This window comes from Caretta caretta, chromosome 14 (genome assembly GCF_965140235.1).
Source record: "Caretta caretta isolate rCarCar2 chromosome 14, rCarCar1.hap1, whole genome shotgun sequence".
NCBI classification, from domain to species: Eukaryota; Metazoa; Chordata; order Testudines; family Cheloniidae; genus Caretta; species Caretta caretta.
In genome coordinates this window covers 13,025,719-13,040,339 of record NC_134219.1, presented here as the reverse complement: position 1 = coordinate 13,040,339, position 14,621 = coordinate 13,025,719, and the positions used below count along the sequence as shown (strand labels likewise).

Below are 14,621 nucleotides of genomic sequence, written 5' to 3'. Positions count from 1 at the left end.
TGCATTCTTGCTCTGTTATAGCAAGTGTCTTGCCATTTTTCTAACTGGTTTCGTACTTTGCAGGTAGAACGCTTTGCAAAGAACACTGGTAAGTGAATTGACTGATTTATATGTAACTCTGAAATTACCTTACAGATTAATTTTGAGTGGAGGCAAAGGAATAGCTTTTCTTTATGAAAAGTAGCGTATAGTGGGTCAGCCAGAAGTGCCCACAGTTTGCTCACCCTTTTGACTGACATGGAGAGAAGGAAGACGACCTTCATGGATAGGTGGGACATCGACTAAGTGTCCAGTGATTTGGTGAACTGGTCCCAGGATGGCATTCTCCACTGAGTGATGATTTCATTTAGCATTGAATTGTGTATCTCCCACTCATGGTCGGTGGAGAAGTGCTTGCTGAGATTGTCCACCTCTGAGTTTTGTGCACCCGGGACGCATGTCACAGAGTGTAATGTGATTCCAGATACACCAGTTCCCTAAGAGGATTGACTCTACGCACAGAAGAGGAGATTTCATCCCTCCTTATTTGTTTATACAGAAGACAGTCATCAAGTTGTCCAACATTATCCGGTCAGGTTAGGATTGTATAAGTGGGAGGAATGCATTGCAGGCTTGTCTGGCTGCTCTTAGTTCCAGGAGACTGATGAGCATTCTGGCCTCTGAAGGTGTCAACGTACCTTGTGTTGTGTGGTCACCCGTGTGGGCTCCCTAGCCTATGAGGGATGCCTCTGTGATTATGATTGTGTCAGATGTGGGAGGAAGGAAAGGGACTTTAGCACACACTTGCCCTGGGCTCATCCACCAGGCGAGGGAAGCCCTGACATTGGTGGGGACTGTCACTTCAGTATTCATACTGTCTAGTAAAAATACCAAAGCCAGGCCATTAGGCAATGGAGATGAAGCCTGCCAAACTGCATTATGCAAGTATAAGAGACCATGTTGCCTAGTAGGGAAAGACAGACCTTGACAGTAGTTGGAGGTCTGTGAGTGATGGCTTATCAGGCTGCTCATGGCCTCGAATCTGTCCATAAGGAGACATGCCCTTGCTGAGGTCAAGGCTAGGATCGCTCCTATTAAGTCTATGGTCTGAGAGTCAGTAAACTTCTCCATGTTCATGCAGATTCCCAAAGATGCCAGGAGGCAAAGCAAAGATGAACTTTGCAGCTGGATCTTCCTGTTTGGAGCAAGTCCACGTCTCGGAACATGGTGTAGCAGTTTTGTCTCATCTGTGCCACCTCCACTGAGAAGACCTTTGTGAAGACCCTGAGTGCTGTTGCCAAACAGGAGTACCTGGAACTGGTTGTGTTCCTGTCCTCCTAGGAATCTAAGAAACCTTCTGTGCCATGGGTGAACATTCACATGAAATTAATCATCTTTCATGCTGAAAGCAACAAACCATCTGTCTTCTTCCAGAGATGAAATTATCAGTGCCAGCATAACTACGCCGAATTTGCAAATAAAAATATTTAGCTGATGCAAGTCAAGAATGGGCCTCCATCTTTTCTTGGGAACTACGAAATATGAAGAGTAGAACTCTTTCCCTTGATGTTGAGGTGGCACTTGCTCTATAGCCCCTCACTCAAGAAAAAAGTGTCCACCTCTTGTCAGAGAATCTCCTCATGAGACTGATCCCTAAGAAAGGGCTGGGAAGGTGTTTTCTGGGGAGGCGGAGAAAGAATCTTGACAGTGTAACCAAAGTGGATCATATCTAGTACCCATTTGTCCATGATTATAGCCCTCCAGTTGTGGGTGAATAATGCTGAGCAGGGGATAGCATCTGTGATGGTTCGCAACTCCTGAGTGTTCCATCAAAAGTAACCTTTACCGGGTGGCTGACGCGGAGGTGGATGGGGTTACATATCTTGGTCTTTGCAACTTCTGCCACTTCATATGGGTCAATGACAGAAAGGCTGTGGAAGAAACCTTGGTTTATATACCTGTTTAGGGTAGGTCTTCTTCCAAGCCAGGGTATAAATGCACAGGAAGCACAAGCTTGTCCTGGAGTCTTAAGACATGTAGAAAGACTAGTCTGTCAGAGATTAGTTCGGTCAAATGACACCTTGATGGTGTTCTGGGCAACCCCAAAGAGGGAAGCCACAAATTTATGCCTCATTACTATTGCAGTGGCTATAGCTATAGATGTTACATCAACTGTGGCTTGAAGTGAAGTTTTTGCCATGAGTCTACCCGCATCGACAAAGGTTTGTAATTGGGCCCTTTCCTCCTGAGAAATTTATCTCTAAGCTCCAAGAACTTTAAATAGTTCATAAAAAAATCATACTTTAGAATCACTGTTTACCAGGCGCAGTTAGAAAACTGGAGGCTGGTGGATCTGAACACCTTCCTCCTAAGGAGGTCAAGACGTTTAGTGCCTTTGTCCACAGGAGGCATCCTGTTGTTTGGATCTTTCCATAGCTGTTTGTACTACTGGGGAGTTGTGTGTGTGTGTGTGTGTGTGTGTGTGTGTGAGAGAACACAAATTCTGCCCCTTTTGGAGGGACATATCTCTCAGCTACTTTGGGAGTAGGGGTGTATGATGCAGATGTGCGCCATATCACCATGGCTCGTTCCACAACAGCCTCATTTACTAGGAAAGCTATGTGGTTTATAATATGTCCAAAAACTTATGCTCTGTGTCATGAGCTTCCTCAAGTGGGATCTAAAGTTCAGTTGCCACCCATTGTGAGAGGTTTTGGTATTGCCTGTGGGCATTAGGTGGGGATGGGGTGATTGCTTCATCAGGGGAGGAGGAGGATATGCTTGTCAGTACCCTGGTACCAGTAGATCCAGCTCAATGTCCTCCTCCTCCTCCATATATGCTGGTGGAGTCAGTTGCTGTTGCCTAGGAGAAGAGGGCTGGTGAAACTCTTGCATGGATCCAGGGTGCTGTGTGTAGTGATCCATGGATCCCAACAGGGCCAGTATGATGGTTTGAAGGCTAGTTGAGGGAAGGTGGGGGGTGGCAAGACATCAGGTACCAGCAGTTCCTGGGAGGGTAATCATCTGGTCAAAGAATGGATTCAGGACAGTCTAGAAGCCCTGTCTGGTCCTTTGTGGAGGTAATGGTTTGTCCTGAATATCAGATTCAACTGATGAAATGGTGAGATCCAAGTTCCATCTGTGGTACTGTTGATGCTGGTGGATGGAGACACCAGCTTGTGGACAGAGCAGGAGTGCAGCTCTTGTTCCTCAAGGTGGATTCCTTTTCTGGTGTTGAAATGTCTCTCGGAAGGACCGGACCTGAAAGCAGAGCAAAATTTGGCTATGGGAGGGCGAAGATATCCTCCAGGGAGGTTAACTCTCAGTCCATTCCTGAGCATGAGGGGTCCCAGTAGTCGGTACTGTCGGAACAGGCACATCCGCAGGCTTAGTAGTTGGTGGGTCCTTATGAGATTGGGCTGGTACTGTTGGAGGAAAAGAATCCCATCTGGAGCTCTTGGCTAGTGCTGGTGATTTTTTGGCTTACTAGCTGGTACTGAATTGGTAATATTGGATCTTTGCGGTCAGGAGGATTTAGTGGATCTAAAGTCTTTAGGACCTGAGTACAAGGACTCACCCAATTTGGAAGGAGTCAGGCGGGATCCTTTCTCTTGGGAGCAGATCTGAAAGGGATCTGTTTCTGTGTCAGTATCCATTACTCTCATAAGACGACTGGTCTTTGGTTTTATCAGATCTGGTCTCTGCTTCGGAACTCATGCTTAGAGCGAAGATGCTTGAGGGCTGAGGCTCTCCCCAGCCTGTATCTGACTCAGGTCTCATGGCTTTCTACACAAGTTACTTGCTCTCATCTTACGTGGGCCTGGGGAGAGAAGGAGCAGCAGATACTGCACCTGGAGGAGACATGGGCCTCCCCCAAGGCAGCAAAGACAGCACTGGTGGTCATCACTGGCAGAGAAGGAGCAAGGCACAGAAAACAATTCTTGAACCCCAGAACTCTGGGCATAGTCCTTCCCGGAAGGAGAGAAATGGAAAGGGTCCCTGAAGTGAGGAAAACTAATTTACACTAATTATAAAGAGATGACCAAAACCACTAAACTCTATAAGCCATTATGTTTACAAATAAAGACCCTGCAAAGTTAGCTTCAGACAGAGAATTCCGACTCAGGCTATGTGGCAATAAAAAGGAACTGGAGAGGCGGTCAGTCTGCACCTCCCTTTATACCCTCAGTACTGAGCCTGGGGAGCTCCAGGGTGCAGGTGTGGACCAAGAGACACTACTTGCAAGATTTTCTGGTCTTGGGTGCACGTGTACCCATCTGTGGAAAACACACAGGAACCAGTGCTCGTAGAATTTTAGCTTCCACCTGAACAGTTTGATTGGACAGACAGAAAAAGATCTCTTTTTAACCGCTCACTTGTCAAACCATGTCTGCTGCTTCCTGACTGGCAGAGCTATAATGCTGACAGTAAACTTGTTGCTGAACAGGAAAAGAAACGGTTTAAGGCAAACTGGAATACCAGTGAACAAATAGTCTCTTTCTACGGAACATCTAATCCAAACAGGTTCAGTTTCTCATGAAAGGCTTGAAGCAAAACATGGGTAAAGTATATTTGCATATATCTTGTGTTTTACTCCCCTCATGTTTTAGGGAGAGGAAAAATTGATGCAGGTTACTTGAATTTAGGTATGAATAATTTGTTCAATGTAAATTAAAGAATGCAACAAGTCTAGTTTGGTTACTTGATACTGAAATGTAAAGCTAATTCCTTTTCAGTACAACAGTTAAATCCACTTTCAACAGTGACTTTAGAAAAAGAGCAGAGCAATTGGAATTATTTACGTATCATTAAAGCACTGTCACCTTTTTAAGCAAATAATCTAACTCCTGCCTTCCTGGGGCCAACTCGTCTGTGTACGCACATTCAATATGGGCATGCATCTGGCATTCTAGTTTCTAAAAAAAGCGTGCTTGGCTTTTTGAACCAATATTTTTACAATAGGGGCATTCTCTGTCAATTGTGCTTCATTCATACAGAATGTCCCTTGAGGACAGGAACTGGGCTGGCTAGTGCCAAATTCTTACATCACAGCTGTAACCATCTACCAATTCATTTCACTACCTTTTTAATAGCCAACTGCTCAACTCCTCCTTTCTTCACCCCTGCATGGCATCTCCTCCCAGATGAAAGCAAAGCATTTTCTCCACTACCACGCAGACCATTCTCATACCATTAAACAGGATGGGGCTTTCTGAACTGAAATGCTGACCCACTATCTCAGAAGCAAGGAGGTCTCTCTCCAAATGCACTATGGTTTGAAGCCTAGAATCCTAACTCCATTTCTGAATATGGGGTTTTCCCCCTCACATTGGCTCTGCCTATCTCAACACTGCATCCACAGAGCAAAGATCTAAAAAAGGCAAAACCCCGCATTTTAAAAACAGGAACACAGAGCTTACCAGGTACTGCAACAAAAAACTTAACAGCATCACGGTGCCCATGAAAGCAAAGCTGTGCGTGTGCCATTGAACAATATGGTATGAATGTTCCAGGAGTCACTTTATCACTGTTTTCATCCCCATATACACGTATAACGCTCCCAGGACGGTTTCCAGAGCCTGCTGTTGTTTTATTAGCTGTAAAAGAAAAGAACAAAAATGTTTTCCACTTGAAAATTCAGTCTGTAGAAGTGGTTATTTGTTAAGTAACCTTATGGTACTATCTAAAAGCTAAAGCCAATTCAGATAAAATGGAACAGAAGGGCAGAAATGCCAATTCAGGACAGAGCTGGAAAGAAAAAATAAGACTGCATGCTTGGTTATTTGAAGTACATCACAAAATGGAGTAGGATTCTTATTCGTCTAGCATAATTGTCTTAAGATTTACTTTTTAAAAAACCCTAAATTCGTGAGAGAAAAATATCTTTAATATACAATACATCTAATTGATGTCTCAATGAACACAAATCCTAAATCATTCAAATATATAACTAAATTAAAATGTTAAAGGAAGATTTCCTTAGCATCTGTGATGATAGGATATCCTATTGCCAGCACAAACCCCACTAAAAATAGTCAGCTGTGGGCATAAAGCAGCTACACCATTATAAACACTGTTTAGTTTTTGCTGGGATGATTTAAAATCTACTGACAGAAAAGTGCTTCTTATTCATGCTAGACAGACAAGCCATCTCCATTCCAAAGACTATCAAAGGGGTGAAAGAAATGTGATTTGTAATGAGACAGTCAACGATGTGGATTAATGACGAAGTTATGAGATATGGTATCAAATTATTTGCTGGAAGAAAAACAAAGTCTGTATGAAAGTTCAGCTGCAACACAGGATGATACACTAAACTGCTGAGCAGATTGGTGGCCATTTAAGCAAACATAAAACTGCTGCAATGCAGTAACTGAGTGGAAAAACATTGAGGAACATACAAAGGGTCAATCTATAGAAGTGGGAAACAGCCTCAAAGTGGCTATTAGAAGCCTGAAAATAGATTTTTGTTCACGATCTGCACTTACCCCTCAGCCCCAGTAAACGTCCCTGGTGGAGGATTACAGCTAAAGTGAGAAAGGAGGAAAGGGGAAATGGATAGGTATGACAGTAGAGGAGAAGGATTAATGAGAACCTGACACTTTCATATTTGAGTATTTGATAAGACAGCGTTTTAGATTTTAGCTCCTAACATAAGTTAAAAACCTAGTTAAAGAAGATTCAATAAAAGTAATCAAGAACAATATCTTGTTATATGGTTTCAGGATAAATGGTCAATGAAGTCCATGTCACTTTAATGTGATATTTTTATTATTGTTAAGTTACATCATTAAATAGTAAAGTTTCCCCTTTCTCTCTTTTCTTAAATGGACATGATCAAAACTGATGGGCAAAACAATGTATAATTAAACATTGTTTTAATATTTCTTCCTCACCCTGAAAAATCCATCAGCTCTAAAAAGTGACTACTATACGTGCGAGATAAGATGTCCAGCTCATCAACTCACCAACAAGACCAACGGGACTGAGTTTGTTTGTAGTTGTGTATGCATGCAAGCTATGTGGTCTGTTCTTGTAATCAGGAACATTTACAATGGCAGGGTACTGAAATTTACAAAATCCTGCCTACTCATAAGTACAAAGCATGGAGAGAAGCATCATTGTGATCATGAACCAGAACATTATTTAAGCCTAAAATTAAGCCTACCAGCGTTGACAGGATCCTTTTTTAGGTTCACAGTATTGAAAAAGGAAAATCTCCACCAAACTTTTAAAAAACTGACTTTGCTACAAGCTAAATGCAACTATTTAGTTTTTGGAAGCCTGATTTAACTATTTCAAAACTCGTTATGATTTTAAGTGTTTATGTCTTTGCTCAATACACCCGTGCAATGCATAAAAACCCCAAACAATTACTTAATGGATGATCAATGTAATGGAACAGTATGAGAAACATAATGCATGTGCTCTCAACAAAGGAATTAAAACATGAAGATTTACCACCAGCAAATTTAAAAGAAAGGTCGTCCTCAGGATTGATTTACAGTCAAACCTTAAAAACCTTACACAGTAGGATGTTTATCACCACAATTGATACTATATTTAAAGTTGCCAGCTTTTCCTTTCAGAAACCTTTCTTCAAGCATTTTCTGTTATTAAAAGCTTTGATCCAAATTGAATCAATGAAGTCTCTAGCAGGGAGCTTTTTTTTGTCAAAATTTTAGGGAATGAATTTAAATAGATGTTTGGGTTTCAAGACAATATTGTCATTCATAGCACTTGAATTAACAGTGGTTTATCTCTTGAGGGAGGGAGGGGAAGGGGGAAAAGGAGAGGAGGTTGGTAGTTCTATTAGCCTTTATAAAGGCTAACTGCTTTTCCTAGAATGCAAGTATTTCATTTTTAAATGTCCCACCAGCATATGGCAAAAGCTCAACTTTTTTTTTTTTTAAACGTACAGACTTTTTGAATAATCAGTGGCTGAATTTTACCCACCAACTATTTGAAGAATGTGGTTACAACTCATATACCTTTGTGCAACGCCTTTAAAAGCAGCTCAGTTTCACCCTGTCTAGTCACAGACACCAAGGAGACAATATCGATTATGTGATGGATTCTGAGAAAACAAGGCTATTTGACTTGTGCTCACTATACCCTTACTGCCAAAATAAGCTTTAACATGTGAATTTAGAGCTCAAGGGACGTGTCAAATTGTCATGACTGAAGTTGAAATCCTCTTTTCGCAAGCGGTGCATCATAGATAGCGCTGTCAAACTTACACAGATCACTGCCAACATTCCAACATTCTTTAAGGGTACAAGTCCCAGTGTCCATCCAATCCCTGGCATTCCAAGAGGGCCTTTGGGATGAAGTGTTTTATACGGAGAGATGTCTGCTAGGAGATGGACCAGATGGTACCAATCCATTTTATGCAAGCTAAAAAGCTCTCGGATATTTACTAACCTGGAGCAGATTCAAACCTGGAGATAAGTGTAGCTATATCCTTTACCAAACCCGTGGATAACACTTCCTATTTTAGTCTTATTTCTACAGTACTTTCACTGACTGTTTTTGGTATTCAGATACAGACATTCATTCACATTTTACTTACTTTCTGTTAATGGAATGGAGATGATGACACCATTTCCTGTCCCCACCCACAAACGATTACAAGACACCATAAGAGCTGTGATTCTCACAAATGAGAACCCTAGTTTTCCAGTACCTAAAAACAAACAAACGCTTTAGTAAAAATTCTGGGCACCAATAATAATCACCTGGATTTCCAGGGAGCTCAGAGCATTTCATAACTTCAACATCCACGTGAGATGAGGGGAATGTCCCCATTTTACACAGAACCAAGCATAATGGTTGTGTCCAAAGTCACACTGAATCTAGAGAGGGAACTCATGTGGGCCAATTTCCAGGCCTGTGCTCTAGTCTAATCTTGATTCTGTAAGGAATAAAATACTATACTGATAAACAGTTAATTTTAAAGAATGTCATGATTTTTTAATGCTGCACGTTACAGTAAAATGCTTCTGGGCTTACGAGGCAAATGCAATGACCTACCCAAAACAAGGGATTTAACTTAAAGACAAGTTCAAAGACCTCTGACACCGTATTTTTCCTGGCTAGCTAAAAAACAATACTGTTTTTTGAGGGGAGGGGGCGAAGGGGATGATAAAACAGAAGTAAATCTCAAAGACTAATATTAAGGGTACAAGTCCCAGTATCTGGGGGAAAAAATGGTAGCAAAATCAGAAAACAGGTATTCAGTTTTATGAGACGCAAATATATATCTGAAGTTTTGCCTCAGTATTCTCCCCCATAAGTGCATGGCAACTTTTCTCCCACATTTACAGGCTGCAAAATCTCAGGGGCTTCATACACTTCTTCCCACTACCATCTTGTCTTCCTAAACAGTTCTAAATTCCCAATGGTTGTCCGCAGTGTCCTTAAGATCAGGAGATTGAACCAAAAGGACCATGATTCTCTATAGTCAGTATTAGACTGTTTGACTAGTGACAGCAGAATCAGATATGTTGGGGAAGTTAAATTCCATGCCACCATAGGCTTTTGATGTCCTGTTTTAAGTTTCTTCTTTGGTTGAGACAAGCTCCATGGTAGATAAAAAGAGATTCAAGTAGCAACAGGAATGAAAAAAACACTATGGTTAATTTTATTAGTCAGCAACTTACCTAGCATTTTGCTTACATAGGGTTCAATGTCCACATCTTGTAGGTGCTGATATGTGTGCGCGTGATAAAGTCGGAGTGTGGAATCCAAACGAATAGAGACCCACACCCCATCACCCACCCAGGCCAGCTGTCTCACTTGGCTCTCTTTCCTTGGGTGTGCATCAAATGATTTCTATGGAAGATTATACTTTGAATTAGATTGGTCATGAAAAAGACAAGATAATTTCTTCTCAGCCAGATGTTATAAATATTGGTAACTTTTCCGATAAGCTACTAACCTTGCCTTGAGTGTGTTTTGTTAAGGCTTGGCATAGTGTTGCCTCACAACATACATCTCTACAGTCATTTGCTATTACATCCCTATTTATGAGCCACTATGATCTACCAACCCTTCTCGCTAGAGAGAGAGAGCGAGCGCGCAAGACAGAGAGAGATCATATATATATTTATATTTTTTGTAATTAGGTTCGCTAGTACAGTTTGAGACATTTGCCTAAAAATTATCTGGCTCTTTCCACTGCAATCCTGTCCTCTTGTGTACAATTAAATCAGGGGTAGGCAACCTATGGCACGCGAGCTGATTTTCAGTGGCACTCATACTGCCCGGGTCTAGGGGGACTCTGCATTTTAATTTAATTTTAAATGAAGCTTCTTAAACATTTTAAAAACCTTATTTACTTTACATACAACAATAGTTTAGTTATATATTACAGACTTATAGAAAGATACCTTCTAAAAACGTTCATGTATTACTGGCACACGAAACCTTAAATTAGAGTGAATAAATGAAGACTCGGCACACCACTTCTGAAAGGCTGCCGACCCCTGAATTAAATAAATATAACATCCCAAACAATCCTGGAACTACAAGATGCATGCCAAACCGCAACAATAAGCATTCAGATGAGGCTGCATCAATTCCTTCTGTCTTCACTTCCTTTTCCCATATATTGCCTAATAGATTGCAAGATGCTCTGAGCAAGGATCTTGGCCAAGATTTCCAGAGTGATTAGTGATTTTCGGAGCCCAACTTAGACACTTTAAAGAAACCTGGTTTTCCAGAGGCGCTGAGCGCTCAGCCTCTAAAAATCAAGATCCTTTAGTGTGGTCTCAAGTTAGGCACCCAAAAACTAAAGCACCTAAAATCCCTAGTCACTTATGCTGGCTATTTCCTGTATAAGAAACATGCCATGTACATGTAGGGCACAGCAGCTTAGACCTCTAGATAAATTTTAACTTTGCTTGATCTGGATGCCAAACGCTCTCCTAACAACAACAAGTTAAAAAAAATCCATCCCCCAGAAATAAAGGTATGGAAAGCCAAATCCTAGAAGAGGCTGCTGATGGATGGGGGAAGACCACAAAACGCAGTGTATTGTGCACTCCCCCTCTAGGCACTGCAGAAGCTGGTTGGTTACCAGGTTTTATTTCATAGGATCTGTTCAGGAAGAGGAGGGGTTGATGCACAGATTCCACAAAAATTGATGTATTAATTTCAAATCACTTTTAAAAACAGATGTGGGGTAAGTTTGATACTCAAAGCAAAAAAGCTGCTTTTTAAAAACCACAATGTGAAATATTAACATTGAATTTTAGAAGATATTTGATTAATTTCTCTCCAAAAAGATAATTTGTTAATGATGGCTTGTTTCTGTGCTGATGAACAATGTCTTCTCAGGGTTCATGAATAAAACTGGAGGTGGGAGGAGGGTGTTTAGACAAAAACACAATGGCAAAAATTAATTGTACTTTAACTAAACACTGTTTTAACTCGCCTCTATTTTCATGGCCTTTGGTTGAACAACATAGATTTTGTTCCTGTAGCCACACCAGACTTTATCATGTACAACAGTCATGCATCGGATGGAGTGATGAGGTCGGCCAAGGTCTAAGAGGTGATAGTTTGTCAAGTCCCACTGACCATCTTTAAAACAAACAGGAATAATTCATAGAGGTTAATTTGCATGCATATTTGCTTTTAAAATGGTACATCTCTACTTTTAGAAGAGTAAAAACGAGGAGTCCTTGTGGTGTCTTAGAGACTAACAAATTTGTGCATAAGCTTTTGTGGGCTAAAACCTACTTCATCTGAAACCTTTTAGAAGAGTGTTATTCACATTAAGTTATGATAGACATGTATTTAAAAAGTCAATTCAAATTCAGAGTTATAATTTCCATTAAACTGAAACAATTAAGTGTGGGACTGTTATTGTCTAAGGAAATAAGTGCAATTTTTGTTCTTACAGAATGTGATTGTAGATAGTGACTCAGTCAAAGTATGCCAAAGCATTTTAAAAAGCAGTTAGATACTACTAAATGCATTGCTTGGATAGGCATACAACAGCTACAATGAGCACCGAAGTACACATAGCACTGAATATTAGCTGTTTGAGTATGGAAATGCTGGCCAGTGCACTAAGGTTATCCCCTATGTTGTCTAAAGTGTGTTATGACTTCTTTAAATGCTGCCTACTATCTGTATGCCGCTTTTTTTTTTTTTTTAAAATAGCACACACGACATCACTCACCATTAACTGGAGTTCTCCTCTAGGTTAATCTCCTCCAAAGATCATCATTCTTTGACATATACCTGAGATCCTTCAAGGACCCTGTAGCCATTGGAATTTTAGGTATCTAAAGTAAGAGTATCAGTATCAAGCCAGTTGAGCCTTTCCCTGTATTTGCGTCAGTGCTGCATGCCTGCTTAATTCTGTTAGAAGCTGATGACAAGGATCCAAAGCACCACAAAGAAGATAGCAAATAAGCAAGGAACCTGTGGTGATGATCCAACAGGTTCCAATTCCAATTACTGGTAAGTAACAACCCCCATCTCTCCTATTTGAGATCTCCCATACAGAACCTTACTCAGAAGATGGAGAATTTTCAGAATCAATATTATTAGAAAGAGGTTAATGCTGGCAGCCATGACCAACCACAAATGCTCACAAAGAGGCAGGGGTATATTGTGTATCTTGTAGGCATGACTAGTTCTGCTTTGATAATTAAGTAGCTTGTGCTACACAGCTTGCATATAGAGACTTCCCCAGCTCTCCCATCTTCTGCCCAAAATATGAATGAGTTTTTAAGACCAACCAACCAGAAGGACAGTGGATTGGTTTCTGTAGAATTCAGAATAAGCCCTCACTTTCCTCAAATGCCATTAATAAGAACAATGTTATTTTTATGGAAAAATAATTGATGGGACAAGACTTTTCTGGCCAACATAATGGCCAGAAAAAAGAAAAAAAAAGGCTATCCTGCTAGAAGTAAGTCTCACAAATACGCAAAGAGCCTGGAAGACTATACTAAAGTTGTATGGAGGATATAAATCAATGCGAATGTTTTAAGGAAAAGAGTGGAGAACAAGAGGAAAAACCTGATCCCACCAAGGGCCTGCAACTAAAAATAGACCTCTATGACAGACAGACCAGTTATGAATTGTTATGGAGATTACTTACAGCTCTGGATTATGTATTTGAAACATTTGCAGCAATGTTAAACCTAGAGAGGAAGATACAAGCTTGATGAAATGAGACTGGATAATAAAAAGCCTCCAGAAATTCATGAGACAAGGACAACTTCCAGTTAGAAGACTTGTGATTTCTTTGATTTCAAAGGGAAATATATTAACTCCCAGAGTGTTTTTTTTTAGTGCTGATATGGTGCAAAGGTCTTCTGAACTGATGGATGGTTTCTACCATTTGAAGTTAACAGAAAAGGTATTGCAGAACAAGTCAGAACGCTGGCCTTTACATGGCTAAGGATTCAAGGCAGAAAATAGATAACCACCTTCAAAAAGTCTTAACTTTGGACACAAGTGACAGTAAAAAACTATCCTATATTTATGACCTGATATATCAGCACTGACACAAGACAGAAATAAGCAACAATCTCACTGCTCAGAGGTGGGAAGAAGAGTGACAACATAAAATATGGATTATTGACAAGAACTAGATACAGCTACACAGTGTGGCCAGGATCAATAGATAAGCAAGGTTTAATATATACAGTTCTCCAAAGTATAGTGGGAGCCTAAATATGACAAACCCTGTTTTCAAGAAAGGGCATTAAGCATTCTATGACAAACAAGTCTCCGAAGGCCAGCCTCAACACCACAATACCCAACTAAGGGAAAGCAAACCAAGCTAATGTTAAGTTTATCTTTTAAAAGCAAGCAGAACTTGAAGTAGAGACAGGCATGAGTGAAACTAACATGGAGTTCAGACGACCCAGCTGACTGAAAAAATCTGTACTGAAGGGGTGCGTAACAATGATGGAGATACAGGCAGAGGATCGACTGGCTTAATGCATGCACTTTACTTACTGTACCTATAATTCAAAATTTCAATTACTCCACAGTCCTGGAGGCAGCTCAAAAGAACTTCAGAGTGAGGATCCATGGTGGTGATTCCAAGTAGGAGAACTTCTTGGCTATCTACTAGAAAGAAAGGGAGAACAGGGGAATTCCTAATTACTGTAAAATAAGTTTGCCTGAACATATCTAATGCTACACTTCATCAACCAAAATGCTAACAGATTAGTTACACAAAACATTAAAGAGACTGGAAATGCTTGTTGTATTAACATTGTTTGCAAAAATCAGATAATTCAGTGCATTCATTTTCAAAGAAAAATATTTACTAATGATACATTTTATTTACTCGGTTTCTATCATGAGCTATTTCTGTATGGTCACTGATTCTGTTTAAGATCGTTCAGCAGAATGCTTACCAACTCCTCTGTGAAATATGGCTAATGTTCCATCAGCTAGTGCAACTAACACTATTCCTTTTACATGTCTGGGAAAAGAAAGGAGGTAAAGGTCTCTCATTAGCATTTAATTCATATTATCAATATAAAAATCTAAATAGGATATTTTACAGTAAATATAATTTCTTACAGTTCAGCATAATTTTATAAATGAAATTCACATTTGCTCCTAAATATATAGTTTTCTGATTTTTAGAAAATGGTTGATTG

At 40.3% G+C, this 14,621-nt stretch overlaps 1 protein-coding gene and 1 long non-coding RNA gene across 11 annotated transcripts in view; one reads left to right on the top strand and one right to left on the bottom strand.

Annotated features, from left to right (window-relative positions):
* Positions 1–1,479, top strand: part of LOC142069032 (uncharacterized) — a 98,641-nt gene extending 97,162 nt beyond the window's left edge. For both annotated transcript variants that reach the window (XR_012664898.1, XR_012664899.1), the window contains exons 4-5: positions 64–88; positions 1,121–1,479. This is a non-coding gene — a long non-coding RNA (uncharacterized LOC142069032). The remainder of the gene's footprint in view (positions 1–63; positions 89–1,120) is intronic.
* Positions 1–14,621, bottom strand: part of SPAG9 (sperm associated antigen 9) — a 108,445-nt gene that overhangs the window by 6,224 nt on the left and 87,600 nt on the right. For 5 of the 9 annotated variants that reach the window (XM_048817380.2, XM_048817379.2, XM_048817381.2 and 2 more), the window contains 6 exons: positions 14,373–14,440; positions 11,417–11,565; positions 9,642–9,813; positions 8,552–8,665; positions 6,468–6,506; positions 5,400–5,576 (listed from right to left, as the gene is read on the bottom strand). In XM_048817380.2, coding sequence (XP_048673337.1) covers positions 5,400–5,576; positions 6,468–6,506; positions 8,552–8,665; positions 9,642–9,813; positions 11,417–11,565; positions 14,373–14,440 — 719 coding nt within the window. The remainder of the gene's footprint in view (positions 1–5,399; positions 5,577–6,467; positions 6,507–8,551; positions 8,666–9,641; positions 9,814–11,416; positions 11,566–14,372; positions 14,441–14,621) is intronic. The other 4 variants (XM_048817382.2, XM_048817383.2, XM_048817387.2 and 1 more) reach the window with 1 other exon arrangement.